General features: G+C 38.4%; 3 protein-coding genes and 1 pseudogene across 3 annotated transcripts; 2 read left to right on the forward strand and 2 right to left on the reverse strand.

Annotated features, from left to right (window-relative positions):
• Positions 1 to 279: 279 nt before the first annotated feature.
• Positions 280 to 963, reverse strand: LOC111819252 (keratin-associated protein 15-1). Its single transcript, XM_023725620.1, has one exon. The coding sequence runs from the start codon at positions 961 to 963 to the stop codon at positions 511 to 513; it is 453 nt and encodes a 150-aa protein (XP_023581388.1). The 3' UTR covers positions 280 to 510.
• A 4,341-nt stretch (positions 964 to 5,304) lies between these two features.
• Positions 5,305 to 5,812, forward strand: LOC101347486 (keratin-associated protein 13-1-like; annotated as a pseudogene).
• Positions 5,813 to 12,240: 6,428 nt separating this feature from the next.
• LOC101348748 (keratin-associated protein 13-1-like) lies at positions 12,241 to 14,148 on the reverse strand. The gene is made up of 2 exons (XM_004390840.3): positions 14,127 to 14,148; positions 12,241 to 12,767 (listed from the first exon to the last, which is right to left on the reverse strand). The coding sequence occupies exon 2, from the start codon at positions 12,757 to 12,759 to the stop codon at positions 12,241 to 12,243; it is 519 nt and encodes a 172-aa protein (XP_004390897.1). The 5' UTR covers positions 12,760 to 12,767; positions 14,127 to 14,148.
• A 7,044-nt stretch (positions 14,149 to 21,192) lies between these two features.
• Positions 21,193 to 21,867, forward strand: LOC101349007 (keratin-associated protein 13-1-like). The gene has a single exon (XM_004390841.3). The coding sequence runs from the start codon at positions 21,208 to 21,210 to the stop codon at positions 21,733 to 21,735; it is 528 nt and encodes a 175-aa protein (XP_004390898.1). The 5' UTR covers positions 21,193 to 21,207; the 3' UTR covers positions 21,736 to 21,867.

Raw genomic sequence — 21,867 nt, forward strand, 5'->3', positions numbered from 1 at the left:
TGAGATGTCATATATTTCAACTCTTCTCTAAACTCCCTGTTTTCTGTCCAGGAAAACATTAAAGAAACTCATGAAACAAGGAAAACTTTGTTTTGTCTACCTAATGAAGTTGGTTGAAAGTAGAGGATACATTCACGAAATGTGCCATATTAATAAAGCAGAAAAATAAGTTTATTTAAAATACTGTATCTATTTGAAATAAACCTAAGTGAAAAAGTGCTAGAAAAATCATAAGAGCAAAACCAGAAAGACGGTAAAGGAAGTGATTCCGATCTTTGGTATAAGAATTAAAATTCAAGAGGTATCTCACAGATCAGATTGACGAAAGTTCACAGGTCAAGGTTACTATGTCCAGAATAAATCATATACTTGTCCATAGTAAGTCATATACAGAAGGACTTGGTGTTGAGTCTTGGTGATACAGATGGTCATCAGTCACAGATACTGGCCAGGTTGAGTGTTGAAGATTCTTAAAGTGTGTAGAGATGATCATGAGAGAATGGGGGATATTCAGTAAGCTGATCCAAAAAAGCGAGATCCAAAGGCTGGTTGGTAACAAGTTGACTGGTGACTCCTGGAAGAAAAGTAAGTAGGGCGGAAGAAGCTGGACCCACAGCCCAGAGATTGGAAGCCAGTGCTTCCATAGCCAAAAGATCCAAAGCCGATGTTTCCAAATCCCAGAGATTCAGTGAAATTTGTCTGGCAGGGACTGCAGAGGATGAGATTCTTTGGGTGATAGCAGGACGTCTGGAAGGATCTGCCCACAAAACCGGGTCTTTGGAAGCTGGGGAGCTCACAGAAGTTCTCCTGAGAGAGATTATAGTTAGAAGATCCCACCTGGAAGGTTCTGGGAGAGTAGACTACATTGTTGGGGTAGAAAGCATTATAGGTGGGAACTTGGTACCCCAGGTAACCTCCAAGAGAGCAAGAAGAGAAGTTTCCAGAGCTGCAATTGTAAGACATGTTGTCAGGAGGTCTGAGTGGAGCTGAGTTTCAGTGACCAGTTTGTGTTTGAATGTTACCTTCTACACTGGGCACTTATACACCTTACCTAGCCAAGGAAGTAGTAGGATGTGCCCATTTTAATGAGAGTATTTAATTAGGCTCCAGTCAAAATGACATACATTGATCTTCAAAGCCCTTTTTATGAATGAAAATTTTGAATGAAAGAATTTCATCAATTTTTCAAAGGAACTTATCATGAAACGAAAATGTCATTTCTCGTTCATCTGGCTTGGAGAATGAATGAATACACCATAATTGTAACTATGAGATTGATGTCTTATTCTTCCTGTCCGTCAAGATGTTAGACTGAATGAGTAACATAGAAGGAATTGTGTTGGGTTTAAAGCTCTAAAAAATAATTTTCAGTCTGGAGGGGACATTTATTTCTCTCCAATTTAAGAAACCTATTAAGAACAGAAAATAAGTTCTGGGATATTCATTCCTTCTCCCAAATCTTGTGGACCTTATAGAAACAACAATTCAATTAACAACCCTTAATTGGTAGAAATGCTAAATGACTGCATTCCTAACACATTTAGATTTTGGTTTTCTTACAGCATGAGTAGCCAAACCATTCCTGTGTGCGTGATTTGCAAGGAAGGTTCTAATATTTGAAAGAGTGCTTTGGTGATTACATTTTAAGAATATTTGCATCAAGGATTCCCTTGTTCTGAAGCTGGCTTGTCTCTTGATAGAAATACCAAAAAACCAAACTTTGCTGTCAAGTCGGTTCAATAGATTTAATTATCAAAAATCCTCCCTTCCCATAAAGCCTAGGTAATTTTTGGTGGTGTTGATGTTGGTTATTGAGAACAAAATGATATACATGAAAAATAGGTCTTTATTCCTTTACTTCCTTTCCTCTCATAGGACAAGATTTTTACTACAGAATGTAAAGAAAAAAAAAGAAATAAGGGAAGTACCTATTCCATGTAGACTTCACCTAATAATCAAGGATCTGAAAAATTTATAGTTACAAATGTCTTTATTTAAATTCAAATATGGGAGAAAGGTTATCAAAAGAGATAACATTATTCAGTCACAAAAGGATATATATTATATGATATCACTTATATGAACTAAGCAAATATATAGAAACCAAAAGCAATTAGTGGTACGAGGGGCTAGAGGGAAGAGGAAAGAAGGAGTTTTTGCTTACAGTGCACTGAATACATGTTAATGGTGGTGAGATAATTCGGAAAATAGCTGGGATGATTGCACCACTTGAAGAATGTAATCAATGTCATTGAATGGTATATGTAGAAACTGATGAATTGCTGCATGTCTTGTTGGGGGTATAGCAATATTATATATATGGATGTGTATATATATATATGAAAAAAGTAAACAACTCCATAAAAGCGGACAAAGCATGAACAAGCAGTCTATGGAAAAAAGAAAAACAAACAACGATACCAAAAAACCCAAACCCGTTGCTATCGAGTTGATTCCCACTCACAGCAACCCTACAGGACAGAGTACAACGACCCCATAGGGTTTGCAAGGCTCTAATCTTCATGGAAGCAGACTGCCATATCTTTCTCCTGTGGAGACACTGGTGGGTTCAAACCACGAACCTTTCAGCTAGAAGCCAGGGTTCCTTCAAAAATAGCTATAAACATATAAAATATACTCAACTTTGTTAATAAATAAATGCAAATCAAAAATAATAATAAAAAAAGAGATGATATTGTGAAGTAGAGAATGAATGCATTTTGGGAGCTCTGATATAGCACGAGTATCAGGTGACATAGTCTGTCTCGGAGGATAGCGTCATGAGGATTTTTCTGGACGCCCCTGTAAAGTTCGCCTTAACAAACTGTAGATAGAGGTAGTGCATGGATGCAGGAAATGGCTTAAAATTACCTGTGGAAATCGGCAATACTCTTATGAGAGTCATTTTAAAAAAAGTTATATTGTCCAATGGAGATGGGCTGAGACTCGTGCTATGAAGAAGTGGTATTCCTAGGTGGAAGATTCAGCTAAAAATCCGAAGTGGGCTACCTTTGTAGGTAACGAGCTTTCCATCTAAATGGAATATCTAATCAGTATGCTGTAAATGGGAACCCGATCTGGTAGAGAACTGGAGATTATTGCTGAGTCTCCTTCCCAATTGTAGACTTTAGGAGTCTGAACACTCTGAGTAGACAAACTGATCTTCAATCTTGTTTTATTTACTAACAAACACGGTTATGTCCTCTGTTTCTAAAATAAGCAATTCTTATTTACTAGGCTTCTTAATTATGAATATCCAAAAGCATTCTAGGGGACTCCAAAACCTCCTGTTTTATTGATCAACAAAATATTGAACATCAAGTATTTCATATAAATATTTAATTCACCTAAATTGAATTTGCTCGCTTGTTTCAATATCATCCATTCTTATGGAAGCTATTTCTGGGAAATAATATTCTATGAGCTCAGATAGAAGTCATTTTAGCATTCTTTTTTTTCAACAAAAATGCATGTTCTTGCACCTAAACACTTTTGTTGAAAAGTTGTTAAGAAATACATTTCTAGGAAAGGAACAGATCAAACAGCATAGAAGCCGCAATAGAACAAGGCTTCTCAGTCTTTCCTCCTCCTCCAAGTATCAGTCTTTGTTACTCTGCCGCAGAAAGGTGAAATACAAGTCATTGAACAAGAAAAAATATTATCTATTATTTTCCCAGCTTTGTAATTCTCACCAGAAACACCTGAAACCATGTAAGTGACTGATGTTGTTTTCTAAGGAAGGGAAGACTCTCCTTCAGATGGCTACTCTGGCCCAGCACCTCAAAGCGATTACCTGATAAATTTCCCTTTGAATAAGAACGTTTTCCAGATTATGGCGGATCTTTTTAGCGATAAATATTGACTCTGGTTAGGATTTGGAATACACTGGGTGTTCTTCCATAGGTTTTGTTGGTATTTTTAAAGCTTTTCATCATCTTAGCTGAATAATCTCCAGTGTTCCAAAACAGAATAAAGCATTTTATAATATCAAACTCATACACACATTAAGAAAAACGAAAGAAAGAAAGAAAGGCTAAGACTGGGTCAATAATTTGCATATAGCTTTAAGTAGGAAAACAAGAAGGAAGGGAAACTCTAGTTAATATTTCACTATTCATTCTGATTGAAGTGTGATCAAAGGGTGTCATGAATTGAATTACGTCCTCCAAAAAAATATGTGTATCAATTTGGCTGGGCCATGATTCCCAGAATTGTGTGGTTGGCCTCCATTTTGTGATTGTAATTTTATGTTAGAGAGGATTAGGGCGGGATTGTTAACACCACCCTTACCCAGGTCACATCCTTGATCCAATGTAAAGGGAGTTTCCCTGGGGTGTGACCTGCACCACCTTTTATCTCTCAAGAGATAAAAGGAAAGGGAAGCAAGCAGATAGATGGAGACCTCATACCATCAAGAAAGCAGTGCCAGGAGCAAAGCACATCCTTTGGACTGGGTTCCCTGTGTGGAGAAGCTCCTAGTCCAGGGGAACACTGATGAGAAGGCCGAGAGAGAAAGCCTTCCCCTGGAGCTGACGCCCTAAATTTGGACTCTTAGCCTACTTTACTGTGAAGAAATAAATTTCTCTTTGTTAAAACCATCCACCTGTGGTATTTGTGTTATAGCAGTGCTAGATGACTAAGACAGAGGGGAAAAAAAAGAAACCCTAATACACATTGCACACTACGTGCTTTTTCAGTGATGTTCGGTATTCATTAGGTAAGCTTGACACTTTCGTGCCAATACCGAAGGGATGTTTTTGTTTGAAAGAAATGCCTATGAATATATCAGTTAGCAACTTTGCTATCCAGATGGCAACAATTTTAAGACAGATTGTGAAAGGGACATCAATTATTTTTAGTTAAGTCAGCTTTCCTCAGCCCAGACCCTGTTTACCTGTAAAGCAGCTCTGAGTGATCTGCGGGGTGACTTTTGTAAATGAGGCCTACTAATAGCTGTGAACATTCAATGCTGTTACGTGAATTCCAAGGCAGAAACATTACTGCCCTTTCCCGGTGTAAAACAACACAAACTACGTATGTATGACTGTGATGATCTTTTCAGTTCAATTAAAATGAAGGCAAGGAAAAGATCATCACAGTCCTATATACGTAGTTCAATTAAAATGAAGGCAAGGAAAAGATCATCACAGTCATACATACGTAGTTCAATTAAAATGAAGGCAAGCTATTTTTACTGTATCCTGTGGGTGACCCACCCAATGATAAGTGTATATAAATACTCTAGTTCAAGAAAGGACATTCAAACTCAGAATCTTGCCATTCTAACTCACATCTCCTGTCACCATGTCCTGCAACTTCTGCTCTGGAAACTTCTCCTCTAGCTCTCTGGGCAGCTTTCTGTGCTACCCAGGCTCCTCCTGTGGCTCTTCCTCCCCCATCTGCCTGGTCTACAGCACTGGTCTCTTTGCTCCCAGCACCTTCCAGTTGGGCTCCTCTCTCTACATGGGCTGTCAGGAGATCAGCGGTGAGCCCCGCAGTTACCAGAGGTCCTATGTGGTGTCCAGCCCCTGCCAGTCGCCCTGCTACTGCCCGAGGACCTCCACGCTCTGCAGTCTCTGCCAGAGGACTTACACTGGGGTCTCTGGGCTTTGGCTCCAGTAGCTTTCAATCTTTTGGTTGTGGCTCCCCATCCATGGGCGTTGGATCCAGTGGTTTCCAATCAGCGGGCAGTGCAACCAACACTTTCTCATCCCTAAGCTACAGATCTAGCTGTTGCCCACCAACCTACTTCTCTTCTAGAAGCTGTCAGTCTGCTTCTTGCCAGTCAGCCTGTGGATCTAGATTCTATTAATCATCTGTTCAAGGAGCCAGAAATTTAAACCCAATACCTGCTATTCACGATACATACTACGTCTTGGGGGGACATCTAGCTCAATTGGCATAACACAGTCTATAAAGAAAATGTTCTACATTAAGAAAAACAAGATACACACTATCAATTTCTCTCCTGTCCTATTACTGGCCCACATATTTGATTTTTACTCTTACTCGCTATGGATTAAGAATAAATTAAATTCCAGTAACTAGAAAATGTATTCGCTGGAGAAATATACCAGAATGACACCCCTGTAATTATATAGGCATGCAATACTGAAGCATACTTCTTAATATGTCTTCTACTTATTTCCCATAGCATATTTATTTAAATTTCACAAGGTGGAAAACATCGTGTTTAAATAAAAATGTTACTTAACATCCATATGTTTTTATTAATATTATTTGTGTCTGCAAAACTACTTCTAAGTATCTGGTTGCATTTTTCAGTATCTTAAAAAAAATTTTGACTTTAAAGTGTAAAATTGTCCAATTTCCTTTTGATTTAGAACAAATTAGTTCATCTTTCATGTTTACTCCATCCAGTAATCTGTTTACAAGATAAAACCCAGAGAAGGCATTTTTGAGACTATCCCCCCACCAAAAAAAACCCAAAATAACTCTGATCTTTTGTTCTGCAGGGAGTTAGAAATTTCAATATTTTATGTAAAATTATTCAAGTTATAAGGGATATTAAATTGGCTACATTACATAATTTTGAAAGAAAGTTTGCTTTTATAAAATGTGTTCTAAAATATGTGAGAAACTGGAAAGAAGGTATCCAGTAAGGAGTTAGATCTTAATGAAGTAGATGTTGGTGAGGGCTCCAGTTCCCCCAGCCTGATTGCCTCATATGCGTGTGAAAGCTGGACAATGAATATGGAAGACCAAAGGAAAATTGATACCTTTGACTTATTGTGTTGGTGAAGAATATTGACTACACTACGGACTGCCAGAAGAACAAACAAGTCTATCTTGGAAGAAGTACAGCCAAAATCCTCCTTAGAAGAGAGGATGGTGAAACTTCGACTCATGTACTTTGAACATGTTATTAGGAGGGACCAGTCCCTGGAGAAGGATATCATGCTTGGTCAAGTAGAGGGTCAGCGAAAGAGAAGAAGACCCTCAATGAAATGGATTGACACAGTGGCTTTAACAATGGGCTCAAACATAGCAATGATTGTGAGAATGGCACAGGACCGGGCTGTGTTTCATTCAGTTGTGCATGGAATCACTATGAGTTGGAACCGACTCAATGGCACCTAATGACAATGACAAAGTTCCAGATAAGAAATCAATCTCTAAATGAAATCTAACATTTATTAACAAGTAGGCCCAACATTTTTCATATAATGAGTTCTATAAATTTGAAACCTGATTTTTTTGCTTTTTTTTTAGTTGTTTAATTGACAGCACTTGTATGAAAAAAAATTAACTCAAAACTTATGCAAACATTTTCTCATTACAGGATTCAGCTAAGCATCCCATAGCTGATAATCCTTCAATCAGTAATGTGCCTCAACCTCTTTATCCATCAAATCAAGGACATTGCTAAAGATACAGATGAACTAGATCCTTACCCCTAGGGTAACCACATGTCCTGGTTTACTTCTTTTGTTCCAGGATCTATCCCATTTGACGCTGTCTCAGATTTTCACTTTGTGTTACTAATCAGTAATAGTTAACACTAAAATATCATCATCAGTTTTGGAGAGCTGCACTTTGCTTTGGACCACATAGGTGGTGAAAATGGTTAAGCGCTCAACTACTTGCCAAAAGAATGGCAGTTCAAACCCACCCAGAGGCGCCTCAAAAGACGGCCCTGGTGATGTGCTTCTGAAAGGTCACAGCCTTGAAAATTCTGTGGGGCAGCTCTACTCTGTATGTATGGAGTTGCCATAAGTTGGAATCGACTTGATGGCAACTAATGACCACACTTTTTTTTGACATGATTTCATTAAGTGACATATAAGACATGTATAGCGTGAACAGAGTTTTCACTTTAACTAATTGTTAGATCCAAAAGAAGACAAAAACATATCATATCCCTCTTCACCTTTTCTAAACAAAAAAGAATTAACAGTTTCCTTTCAAGAACAGCATGCAGAAGGATCCCTAAAAAACAAATTACTTCCAGATATAAGGGCTGGGACAGCTCCCAACTTCAAATCTTGGTGGTGGGTCATCTGTTGTTCTATTCTAGCCAGTGGTGCCATGGCCATTCCATAGTCTGCAAGATACATCAACATCCACCCGCAAACCATTAGATGGATTAGTGGAAAATTTAAGAATTACTGGTTAGGTTTGTATGAAATATGGAGAAGAAATTGAGTTTAGTATTCCTGCCAGAGAGCCTATAAAGAATAATCAGAATGATCCAGCTACAGTGGTGTGGCCATTTACTATATTGTTAAATCTACAACTATTTATTTTGCTTGTGGATGCTTTTCTTCTTTAAATTTTGCAAAAATCTTTTCAGGAGCAATGGACCAAAAATAAAAGTTCATGTTTAATGAAATCAAGTTAGCACTGAATTTGTATTACTAAAGAAAATTGCTGATGGCTATATGACATGTGCAACATTTGATGACATTTAGTACCCAACATGGCGGCCAGTGAGAACATTGACCACATGAAAAGCAGAATCATTTTGCTGAAAGAACATTGATATCTACTTCAAAAGTTAGTAGAAATTTTAAAAGATTTCTTCCAAAGACGATGATTGATATCAGCATTTTCATTTAGGTCAAATAACTGTTCTAAACTATTTTTACTCATTTTAAATCCTATATCTTCTTGTGCACGCACAAAAAATAAGCAATAGCTGATGATGTGCCTCATAGTTAGCAGAAGAAAAACTTCACTAAGGATTAGATGAAGAAAGTTTTGTACCAAAAAAAACAAAAACAAACCTGCTGCCTTCGAGTCAATTCCGAATCTTAGCCACCCTATAGGACAGAGTAGAACTGACCAGTAGGGTTTCCAAGGAGCAATGGTGGATTTGAACTGCCTACTTTTTGGTTAGCAGCCAAGCTCTTAACCACTGTGCCACCAGGGCTCCAACAGTTTTGTATCAGTGTTGTCAAATACTTCAAATAGAAAAATTAATTTCAATGGCTTGATTTCTTCATCCAGTTCAAAGAATCAAAGTAAAGCTACCAAAAATTCATAATGTTATTTTTGACAATACCAATGTAAAGTGTAGCCCTGGTGGCACAGTACTTAAGTGCTCGACTACTAACCAAAAGGCCGGCGGTTCGAATCCACCAGCCGCCCCTCAGGTGAAAGATGTGGCGGTCTGCTTCCATAAAGATTGCAGCCTTGGAAACTCTTTGGGAGCCCTGGAAGCACAGTAGTTAAAGTGCTTGGTTGCTAACCAAGAGGTCGGCAGTTAGAACCCACCAGCTACTCTTTGAGAGAAAGATGAGGCAGTCTGCTTCCATAAAGATTACAGCCTTAGAAACCCTATGTATGGGGCAGTCCTACTCTGTCCTATAGGATCGCTGTGATTGGAAATCGACTCGATGGCAGTGGGTTTTGGGTTTTACAGCATAAAGTCCTTTAAAGAGTTAAACATTGAAGATAAAATTATTTGTTGTCCTTAGAGTAAAAATATCATGGTAAAAACAATAAAATTGAGATTTCTATGGAACATAAATACAGTTCTAATTATAACTAATAAATAGTAAACACATAATTCATAATTGTTTCTCAGCAAGCTGCAATATTCTACCAATCACAATGGAAACTGTTGTTTTAAAACTTTAATATATGTATTAACATGTTTTCACCTAGTGACATATTTAATGATCCTTGAAAGGAAAGTGTTAGTTCTGTTTTGTTTGGAAATGATGAAGAAAAGAGGGCTAGGATATGCCTTGTCTTCTTTTGGATTTAACAATAAATTAAAAACTTTGTTTACTCTATGTATGTCTTATGTCACTTGGTGAAACCATGACGATGTTATGTATGTATATGGAGTGCTGGTGGCGAAGTGCTTAAGAGCTCAGGCTGCTAACCAATACGTCAGCAGTTCGAATCCACCAGCTGCTCTTTGGAAACCCTATGGGGCAGTTCTAGTCTGTCCTACAGAGTTGCTATGAGTCAGAATCGACACAACAGAACACACCACCACCACCAACGTGTCTATATATACATATATCTCCAGTTTATTTGACACTCAGTTTGTTTTTTCCTTACCTCATCAATCTCCTCTTCAACTTCTATCTGTTGTATTATTATTATCTCTGAGCTCTTGTTAGTTGATTTAAGGTCATTAGGTGGCTGTTTTACTCTGTCATATGTGGTTGCTATGAGTTGAAAATCGACATGAAGGCACCCAACAACAATAAAAACAATGTAAGTTACTTTACATAGCAAAGTACATGCTGGGAATTTTCTTCTGTTCTTTCTTGGACTATGTATTCTTCCATGCTCGATTCCTGTGCCTGCCCTTCCACCCTCACGTCCTCACCTATGATCCCAAGCACAGTTATAGGGAACAGTTCCTTGTAGACTTTACTCCCTTTGTACAGACAGCATCTCCCGTCAAGCATGTGCAACACTTTTTTCACTTTCTACCTGAGCTTCTCCAAGGTCACAACTAGGAAAGTAAAAGGAGCCCACTGTGAGCCCTCTCTTGCACAGTTATAAAATTCCAGGAAGTTAATGCACATTTGAGACAATATTTGACCTATGGGAGATAGACGCTGATAGTTACAAATTGTTCTCCTTGTTGATCAGATCTCTGGGTGGATACTTCCAAGAGGCAATTTATATATTCCTAAAAAGATGGAAGTGAGATTAACCCCAGTTGTCCACTGTATAATTAACTCAAAAACACAAGTTGATGTTATATGAGAATTTTCTCTTTGGTTCTTTAACTTCCAACTTTTCCCACCCTTGCTTCCTGGGATCATGTGCCAAATAAGCTGCCTGCACTTAAGTTCTTGTTTTGGGCTCTGCTTTCAGGGAAACCCAGGCTAAAACTAATGAACATAAACATTTTTTTCAATGCTGCCAAGGATTTTAAAGAGAGATAATGATTATGTTTACTGTTTGAATTATGAAACCTTGGTGGTATAGTGGTTAAGAGCTACAGCTGTTATCCAAAAGGTCGGCAGTTTGAATCCACCAGGCACTCCTTTGAAACCCTATGGGGCAGTTCTACTCTGTTCTATAGGGTTGCTACGAGTTGGAATTGACTCAACGGCAATGGGTTTGATTTGGTTGGTTTTATATGCTATGGAGCCCTGATGGCACAGTGATTAAGAGCTCAGCTGCTAACCAAAAGGTTGGCAGTTAGAATCCATCAGCCACTCCTTGGAAAGCCTATGGGGCAGTTCTTCTCTATCCTGTAGGGTCACTGTGAGTTGGAATCGACTGGACGACAACAGGGATTTTTTTTTTTTAATGCTATATAATTTTCCTAGTGCTTTATTGTTTCCTGAGACATTTGGCCTGCAAAAGCTGAAAATAGTAATATTTGATTCCAGTTTTTGAGATAAACTTGAAAGACTACTGCTGATACCAATGGAGTGTTGCTTTTAGATTGATTCAGATTGAGTGTTAGAGAAGCATCAGGAGCGAATCTCTTACCTGCTGAACCCACTTACTGCCCACCTGAGAGCATTATTATTCTCCTTACACATGTGTAGAGGTGAGGCAGGGATTTTGGCATTTTTGCCAACCAACAATGAGCTAAGTGTTTGCCCTGGGAGTTGCTTAAAACTCATGTTTTCTCTTAAATGAAAATCCACATTCGAATAGTAGACTTTTAGGTAATTTTCTGCCTATGCACACTCCTCATCTTATAAATTACATCATATTCTTATTGGCTGTGTTCCTAGTTTATGTGCCAATTTCTTTGTTTGTCTTCATCAGCAGAAATGCAAGTCCCCCATTCTCAAGCACTTTTCACTGTTGTTGAGGTAAGTATGAACACGCAAAATATGGCCTTTCAAGAAATGACTTCCTCAATAGGAAAGACATCCAATACTAACAAAAATTTACCTAAAGCTGTCAAATTGTAAATGCCTCAGATCCAGTTGCAAAATCATATTGGTCTTTACTTAAACCTCCCAAATTCTTCAACACAAAAATTATAGTAAAAAAAAAATGATAAGGCAAACAGTATGTTTAGATGCCATATTCTGTAAGTTTATTAGGTTAGTCCCTTTATTTTCAGCTGCTTTTGAAAAACAATCCAATAGCATATATTCTATCGACAGTGTAAATAATATGACTTAATTTGGGGTTACCCATTAATTTTGAAGTCTTCCAGAAGTTGGTGATGTGAGAAGCTGGTAATGGATAAATATAAAGATAGTTGTAACTAAAGGGAATGAAAGAAATGGCTACTTTGAGTAGAGACTTTGCCCTCAATAATCAAAAGGATGTGAACACTTAACAAGCTGACCGATAGAAGCCCAATCCACAGAGTGGTCTGTAGCAAGAAGACTGGCAGCTTCTAGAGGTCAAGTAAGCTGGGTGGCAGAATCTGGATCCATAGCCCAAGAAAGGGAAGCCATGACCCAGGGGTCTGAAACCACTGGATCCACAGCCCAGTGAGTAGCAGCTTCTGGATCCATAGCCCAGAGAGTTGCAGCTGCTGAAGCCAAAGCCCGGAGACCCAGTGTAAGTCATCTGGCAGGGACTACAGAGCGTGGAGGTCCTCCGGCGGTAGCAGGACATCTGGCAGGGGCTGGACACCACACAGGCAGTCGGACATCTGCTGGGTTCACAGCAGGTCTCCTGACAGCTCCTGTAGACAGAGGAACCCAGCTGGATGGTCCTGGGAGAGCAGAGACCAGTGCTGTAGACCAGGCGGCTGGGGGAGGAAGAGCCACAGGAGGACCCTGGGTAGCGTGCACAGCCACCCAGAGAGCGAGAAGAGAAATTTCCAGAGCAGCAGTTGTAAGACATGGTGACAGTTCAGCTGAGATACAGTGAGAAGACTTTGAATTCTAATGTCAACTTCTAGACTGGGACATTTATATACTCTCAGCAATGGGTGTGGACACTGTAGGGTAATGATTCCTACACTGGAGTCTCTCATTTGGGTATGTGTAACTCCATAATCTTCTCTGTAATTGCAATTGTATTTGAATAGTTTTCCATAAACGGTTTTTATGGGTGCTATAATTTTGTTGTTACAGTACAAAGCCAATAAACTACTCCTATGTTAGAAGTGTTATGACTGTTTTACATTAATTCCAACCCCATCATGGCCAGGAAAGAGCATCCTTTTCCTCTGGCATTTGCTTGCTGTGTATCCACTTCCTGGATAACCACATCTGGCTTTGCTGCTCCATGTCTTCCTCCCTAGGGAGAATAATGATATAACATCAATATTCTTCTGGTTCAATAGCTCTGAGGCACAGCTTCCATCTGGACGAGAATGATCCACCTTGTCACCATGCATTCTCATTCTCCAAAATTAAAAAAAGAAAAAAAATTGCCGAGTCAATTCTGACTCATGTCGATCCTGTGCTTGTCTCTGTGGTAATTAGTGGCAGCAATAGAAAACTAATACAATAAACACTATTGCTACATGGTGTGTCTCTTATCCAATGAAGAGATACAACAAAGAGACTAAGATATTTACTTTACTTGGCATAGTGTTTTCAAGATTTATTCATATTGTAGCACGTATAAGGACTTTATCTTCACGGTTGAGCAATTAATTGAATAAAAAAGGACAAATATTGAATGATCCCACTTACATATAATATCTAGAACAGGCAAATGTATAGAGATCAATGTTTATTAGTGGGTATGAGGACTGGGAGGAAGGGGGAAATGGGGAGTCATTACTTAGGAAGAATTCAGTATTTGTGCATGGTGACGGAAAATTTGGCAGCCGATAGTGGTGATGACGGCATGACATGATTGATGTAATTGATGTCACTGAATTCTACATGTGAAAAATGTTGAATTGGCAAATGGTGGTGCAGTGGTTAAGAGCCTGGCTGCTAACCAAAAAGGTCAGCAGTTCAAAGCCTCCAGCTGCTCCTTGGAAACCCTATGGGGCAGTTCTACTGTGTCCTATAGTGTCGCTGCAAGTCAGAGTCCACTCAATGGCAACAAGTTTGTTTTATGTTTTATGTATTTTTTTACAACAATAAAGAAAAGAGAGAGAGACTAAGAAAAAGATGGTTAGAAAAAGAAAGAGACCTTGCCATGTATTTAAAGACAAAAAATCAACCTGAGATGGTCTGTAGACAGCCTAAGAGCCATCACTAGTGTGATAAGGGGGGAAAGAACTGAGAGAGGGACACAGAGAAGGCCAGGACTTGAGACTTCATTTCTGTTACACTTTTGACCTATGGTTTGTTTCATCTCAATGTCTTTACAATCAAAACTTCTCAAAATTAATATACTTGGTATATTTTTATGTATTGGTCATCTTGTCATCATCTATATTTATAAATATTCCAGGGTTCTCTCCTCTTAGAATATGTGTAGCTTTCTACTGCACATGCTTTGATTGTCTATCTGACATTTCCAGAGCCAGGTACTGTCCTATATTTTCCTGTCTAAATGTGAACTTTCTTTCTTTCCGAGTCCTCTTTTATTCTGCAGGGTATATGAACATAGACTTCCCATGGGTACCCTGTGACATGCCTGGGATCACAGGACCACAAATCCACTTTCAAGATAACTATTTTATGTCTCTTTTTATTTTTCTTTTCTGTATTTTTTTTCTGATTTTCTTTTCTTTTTTTTTTTGTTCTACTATGTTTTATTTATATCTTTGTTGCTTTTTCTGAACTGTAGATTCAAATCTGAAAAAAAAAGTTTGATAGATGTATCATATAAACTTCTTCTTTCCAAGTTCATTCACAAAATCTTTGATGCCAAAATACAACCAGTTAAATAAGTTATTTTGGGGCTAAAAGAAGTGTAACGTCATTGTGAACGGCATTGTTTTCTTAATGTATTTTCTACTAAAGCTATATTATCCTTACAAAAGTAATGCTAAAAATTCTCAATTTACTCAATTATAATGTATTTCAATTTTTAAAAAGTAACATAATGTAGACCTTCTAGAAGAAAGGGTCGGGGGGAGTAAATGCACCTAATTCAAATGACTATTCTGTGAGGCCTTTTTTGTCTGCTCTTCAGAACCAGAATTCATTTCTCCTTAATTTGTGCCCCAACAATTAGGGTAAGTGTCCTATCAATGCAATACTGTTGACACTATTCTTTCCCTATTTTTTATCTTTCAGGCACAGTTCTTCGAAATAATCTTGATGACAAAATTTAAGAGTTTACTGAGGAGCATAAATTTCTCAGGCAGAACTGTGAAGTTATTGAATTTTTCTTCAGTGACTGTAGCCTCCTTGTTCAAGGATCCTACTGTGAGCCGGTTAACGTGTCAAGGGGTGGTCTTCTCTTCCCCATTGGCCCTTAACCTCCAAACCTTAATCCATATGAAACCAATATGTGTGAGAAGAGTTTGTAAACTTCCCAACTTTGAGTCCAAGACCAGAGATAATATTGTTTATTCTGTATGCTAGAGAATAAACCATTTTGTTCTGCTATGTCAAAACCATTAAAACCATTTTTTTTTAACTGAGTTGTTTATCGACAATTAAAAATTTGGTTATTTCATTAAAATGTATGACCTGATTGTACCTTCAATGCGTTGTTATCTTTTGGGTATGGATTCTCATCTCTAATCTATGGATCATATGATTTTGATCTTTGGGCATTTCTAACAGAATTCTAGCCTTAGTTTACATTTACAACTTTTGCCACTCACCTACTTCTTTCTAGAAATTACCAGTCAACTTGTCACTAACATGCCAAGGATCTCATTTTATGAATCAAGTAAGTGAGAATTTCAATAAACAAAAGCGAATACTTGCTATATAAAGATTCTCTTTAATCACTATCTGTTATTAATCACAAAATACTTTCTTTTTTTTTTTTTTTTTACTATTATTCAAAATAGATTAGAGAGCTTTTGAATTCTATATTCTGGAAAATATATTCATTAGAGAAAGAATATTATGGATGTTTTTCTGAAATATGCTGCACTCATATTAAAGCATAATATAATGTAATATAGTCTTGGTATTTTTCCCTAGGGGCATTTCTATTTAAATTTTATAAGGTGAAGAAATATTGAAGGTTTCTCAACAGACAGATTTTTGAGGCTTCCAAATATGTGTTTGTCTATAACTTATGCAGAAAACAGGGCTGAGAACATGGATTCAAATTTAAGTCATTTAAGTGATTCCAGGAAACACCACCAGGGGAGTGATACAATATAATGGGGTATGGAAGGAGGGCAATAAAAGATACATTATTAAGCCAGGTACTACTGTAGGCAAATGGAGCTTAATTCTAACGGATAATTTCTTACACAGAATGCAGAATGCTCTTGTGAGGTGAAAGGGTCCTTAGGCGGAGACTTACAGATGTCCCCAGTAATAAATCTTCAGAGTATTCAGGGAAATATCAGGCTATATGGACAGGGTGTTGAGAGATTCTGTTAAGGTGGGGATTACTCTGAAAAGCAAAGGTAAAAAAGTATGGAAGGCAATGGCCCTCCTCACTGTTGTTACTCACCTATTTGAATCACTCCTACATATTTTGGTAAAAAAAAAAATCATGCTTTCAAAATTATGTAAAATTAACAATTTAATATTGTTTAAAATATCTAAACTATCCCTTTAAGTGAGAACAAATAGAAAATCTAGATAAAGCACAAAAAATAATATGTGTTTGAAAATTTCCAAGAAATATCAAAGCATTGGGAAATCACACAAATAATATATGGGCTAGGACTGAAAATCAAGAGATGTGATCCTGCCATTTGTAGTTGTTCTTCCCTTAAAGTTATGTGCTGATTTTGAAAATGGTGACTGAGAGGCTGAGAGTTTCCACAAACTCACAGGACTAGAGGAAGAAATTTAAATTCAGGTACCACCAAGGAGTTTGCGTATTGGAAAATATCCTGGACTTGGGAGAACAAATTCCTATAAGGAAAATTGAATTGCAAATACTATCTCACAAGGATTGATGCCTAGCTCTGAATTATCTCAATCCCTGATTGGATCAAAATGATCTAGGATGCTGGTGTCTTTTTGCTAGCAGCCTGCCAGAAACATAAGTAAACTCTCTCTGGAAGAAAGTAAATTAATCCAGAGTCTTTTAGTGTGAAATATCTATTACTCTCTCAAAACATAGGAGGAATTTGAAAAGATATACTTAAAACACAAGGGAACACTAGAAAATTGAATCTGAACCACACAATAAAGATAGTGGATCTGTCAAATCAAATATTAAACTACCTATGTGAAGAAATTAACAACACGAAATAGGAAGGTATTATTTTCAAAGAATAATTATGTCTAAAGAACTAAAGATAAGATTGAGAAAAAATTGGGGGGGAAAATTAAAAACATATAGCAGAACCTAATTGAAATTTTAGAAATTTAAAACATAATAACTTTTTTTAAAACCTTCGATGGATGGGTTTAGCAGGAGATTAGACATAGCTGAAGAGAGTATTAGTAAATTAGAAGATGAGACATAAGAAAATTTCCAAACCAAAACACAAAGAGACAAAGTAATTAAAAATACAGAAAAAATTGTAAGAAGTGCATGCAACTTAGTTAAAAGGTGTATCTCACTTATAATTGGAATCTAAGAAAGAGGGAAGGAAGAGAGGGGAAGAAATCATATTGAAGAGACTACAGCCAATCAGTTTACCAGAAGTGATGAAAGGTGAAAGGTACCCATTCAGGTATAAAATAGTGATGAGGAAAATGATGCAGAGCTGGCCTAACCAAGGTGCAGGTGATTGATGGATGGGCTTTCCCAGTCATTACCCAGAGACAGCCTGTCACATATGCTCCAAAGCTAAACAATCAAGTTTTTTTTTTTCCCCAACCATTAAACACCAGAATTTTCCCTAGAAGTGAGGATGGTGAGACTTTGAATTGCTTACTTTGGACACATCATCAGGAAAAAACAATTGCTAGAAGAGGACATCATGTCTGGTAAAAATAGAGGGCCAATAATAATGAAGGAAACCCTCATCAAGATGGATTGACACAGCTGCCACAACAACAGACTCAAACATACCAACCGTCACGAAGACGGCGCAGGACCAGCAGTGTTTCCTTCTGTTATACATAAGATCACCATGAGTTGGAGCCAACTCATCTGCAAACCACAATAAAGAGTTAAAATAATCTTCTTGGTTAAGTTTAGATAACATCCTCAAGAACAGAATTTCCACTGTGAATTCTTTGCTATCTAGCAGCCAATTACTTTAATGTCAAAAGAGTGTAAACAAGATTCAATATTCTCAGACTGTCTGCATTTTTTTCCTTCTCTAGACTCTCCCTTACCTCTTATGAATGTTAGTTTCCCTTTGTGTCTTAAAGACAAAGTCTAATGGGAGTTATTTCCCTCACAGGTAAGTAAGCATGTTGCATGCAAAACAACAAAGTGCACCGGGATACTCTTTGACACACAGACTCAAGAAACATCACAAATCCCAAACATGATAAATATGAAAAAGATGACTAAAGGCCATTAGACGAAAATAAACTCAATAGAGAAATATGCAAACCCACAGTGACAATCAGAGATTTCAACATGCTCTTTATCAGTAATGGGAAGAAACAGAAGACAAGCAGTAAGGGCATAGAAATGTGAACAACAAGATCAAGAAGCCTGACCTAATTCAAATGCACAGGGCATTGCACTCAACCACTTCACTATATCCATTATTTCCAAGGCCCTCAGAAACTTACCAATGTAGATCATAAGCTGGGCCTAAGGACGAATTTCACCAACTTCTAAAAGATTGTGCTCATGTGGAGTAGGTTCTCTGGTCATGGTGGTTTAAGTTAGAAAACAATAGCAACAACAACATTAACTAATAAATTCTTGTAATTTGGAAATTAAGCAATATGCTTCTAACTAATCCATGGTCAAAGAAGAAAGCAAATGAAAATATAAAATATATTCAAATCAAACCATGCATAGTGGGAAAGTTATAGCCTAAAATACATGCATTTTAAAAGAAAAAAGGCTAAAATATCACTGACCTATTATCAATACCCAGAAGTCAAAATAAGAAAGCACAATGACCTCAAATTAAGCAAATGAGGGCAGTAATAGAAGGAAGAGCAGACGTTACTGAAAACAAAAGCAAATGTAAAATAGAAGATCAACAAAGTCAGACACTCAGGCTTCTTGGTAACAAGTTGATTGCCAATCTCTAGAAGAGACATAGGTGGAGTGACAAAAGTTAGTTCTATAACATATTGTATAAGTCCAGATCTGTCAAGAAGCAGACATCAACATGGAGTTAAGATACAAAGACTCTATTAGGAGAATACCTATGAGAGGAAACTGTTAGTGAGTGGGAGGAAGCTTATAGAGTTGTCAGAGTGAGATCTAAGCTTGAATGAAGGTGATAGAGAAGGAATTGCCTGAGACTGCCTTGCAGACTAAGGATAATTCCTCCAGGCCATTGCGGAATGTTCCAGCTAAAGCTGGCCAACAGAGGAGTCTGATGTCTTCCAGGAACAGGCTTTCGTAGTTTTTCTGCTGTGCTCAGTCATTGCCTGGGGCATCCAAGGGAGCACATGGCTTCAGAACAAATGCAACAATAGATTTTGAACTACACCAGGTCCAGCCCTTGGCCAATTCAGCCTCCTATAGATGAAGATCAGTGAGAAGTGGTGGTTCAGTGGATCTTTCATGTGGACATCCATGTGGCCTTACTGACAAATGCACCTCAAATGTGGCCACCACCCATCTTTCAGTGGAGGCTTGCTGCTGCTATGATGCTTGAACAGGTTTCAGAGAAGCTTCCAGACTAAGACAGATTAGAAGGAAAGGCCTGGAAATCTACTTGTTAAAATCAGCCAATGACCCTATGAATCACAACGGTCCTATCTGCAACCGATCATGGAGATGGCATAGAACCGGGCAGTGTTTCATCCCATTGTGCATGGGGTCACCATGAATTGTGGGCTGACTTGACAACAGTTAACAACAACAGCAGTTGAAGATCTGAGAATTGTATTTTCAGGGCTGCCGCATATAACGAGAATCTGACAGAACCACAGGACTCAGATCAGATACGTTAAATCTAATTGTTTCTTTCCCTCACCCCAATAGTGTCAAGATCTTTGACTCATGTTATAAGGGTCTAAATTGGTTTCCACTTGTAACTGTCTCAATTCTGTCCCTTTCTGTCACCATATCTTTAAATATTGTCCAAGTTTCTCTCTGGTCCTAGCCATCACTGACATTCAATTTGTCTTAACCAGTATTTTTCAACTATTCATGAGACACTCTGGGTAACAGGATGTAATAGATGGACAATAATGTTGGAGAATGAGAAAGAATGAAGATAAGTAGGGTTAATCTTTAGTAGATTTCTCCTCAAGGTTTAAGTTGTGTATCTAATCCATTGATACAAAAAGAAAGGTACTTTATCTTACTCACCACACTTCAGAGAAAAGTATTCACCTAACATAGCCAGAAACAAGACACACGAAGTATAAGCATGAGGAAAAGGAAGGGCCCTGTCATAGTTTGAATTATGTCCCCCAAAAAATGTGTGTATCAATTTGGCTAGGCCATGATTCCTGGTACTGTGTGATTTTCCTGTATGTTGTAAACCTGCCTCTATGATGTTAATGAGGGAGGTTGGGTGGCAGTTGTGTTAGTAAGGCAGGACCTGATCTGCAAGACTGGATTGTGTCCTGGGCAATCTCTTGAGATATAAAAGACAGAAGTGAGCGGTGAGACAGGGAGCCCTCATACCATCAAGACAGCAGTGCTGGGAGCAGAGAGTGTCCTTTGGACTGGGGTCCCTGCACAGAGAAGCTCCTAGTCTGGGGGAACACCAAGGAGAAGAAGGCCGACAGAGAGAAAAAGCCTTTCCCTGGAGCTGATGCCCTGAATTTGGACTTTTAGCCTACTTTATCTGTGAGGAAATAAACTTCTCTTCATTAAAACCATCCACTTGGGGTGTTTCTGTTATAGCAGCACTAGATGACTAAGACAGGCCCCACTGACCATGATGGGATGAGCATCAATGTCAAACAGTCATAGCATTTCTGAACATAAGAACAGTTCATTGGCTTTGTGCTGTAACAACAAAATTATAGCACCCTTTAATACAGTTTATGGGAAACTATTCAAATGCAATTACAGAGAAGTTTATGGAGTTACACATATGTAGATTAGGGAGCACAAATATGGAAAGGATGACCATGTAAGGTACCACACCTATTGCTGAGAGTATATAAGTCCCCAGTCTAGAAGGTGACATTAAAACTCAGAGCACCCTCTCACTGTAACTCAGCTGAACTCACATCTTCTGTCACCATGTCCTACAACTGCTGCTCTGGAAACTTCTCCTCCCGCTCCCTGCAGGGTTCCCTGTGCTACCCAGGCTTCTCCTGTGGCTCTTCCTCCCCCAGCCACCTGGTCTACAGCACTGGTCTCTGCTCTCCCAGGATCTATCCGTTGGGCTCCTCTCTCTACAGGGGCTGTCAGGAGACCTGCGGTGAGCCCAGGAGCTATCAGACCTCCTGTGTGGTGTCCAGCCCCTGCCAGACATCCTGCTACTGCCCGAGGACCTCCATGCTCTGCAGTCCTTGCCAGAAGAGTTATGCTGGGTCTCTGAGCTTCAGTTCCAGAAGCTGCCACTCCCTAGGCTATGGATCCAGAAGCTGTTACTCACTGAGCTGTGGATCCAGTGGCTTTAGGCCTTTCGGTTATGGAGTCCGTGGGTTCCCTTCTGTGGGCTGCGGGTTCAGATTCTGCCGCCCAACATATTTTCCTTTTAGGAGTTTCCAGTCATTTTGTTACCAACCAATCTATAGATCTGGCTTCTACAGATTAATTTGTTGACAGGCCAAACCCATTTGAGCAATGCAGCAAGATTCTATAGTAAGATCATGTGTTATCTTGATTTTTTCCATTGAAAGTTATCCTAATATTCCTTGATCACCAGCTTCTCTTTTCATCTCCAGTCCTCAAACA

This window comes from Trichechus manatus, unplaced genomic scaffold, assembly GCF_000243295.1.
Source record: "Trichechus manatus latirostris isolate Lorelei unplaced genomic scaffold, TriManLat1.0 scaffold00334, whole genome shotgun sequence".
In the NCBI taxonomy this organism is placed as follows: domain Eukaryota; kingdom Metazoa; phylum Chordata; class Mammalia; order Sirenia; family Trichechidae; genus Trichechus; species Trichechus manatus.

Bases quoted from the DNA above. Each gene is read 5' to 3' on its own strand.
- LOC101348748 (XM_004390840.3), bottom strand. From the start codon at position 12,759: ATGTCTTACAACTGCTGCTCTGGAAATTTCTCTTCTCGCTCTCTGGGT.
- LOC101349007 (XM_004390841.3), top strand. From the start codon at position 21,208: ATGTCCTACAACTGCTGCTCTGGAAACTTCTCCTCCCGCTCCCTGCAG.
- LOC111819252 (XM_023725620.1), bottom strand. From the start codon at position 963: ATGTCTTACAATTGCAGCTCTGGAAACTTCTCTTCTTGCTCTCTTGGA.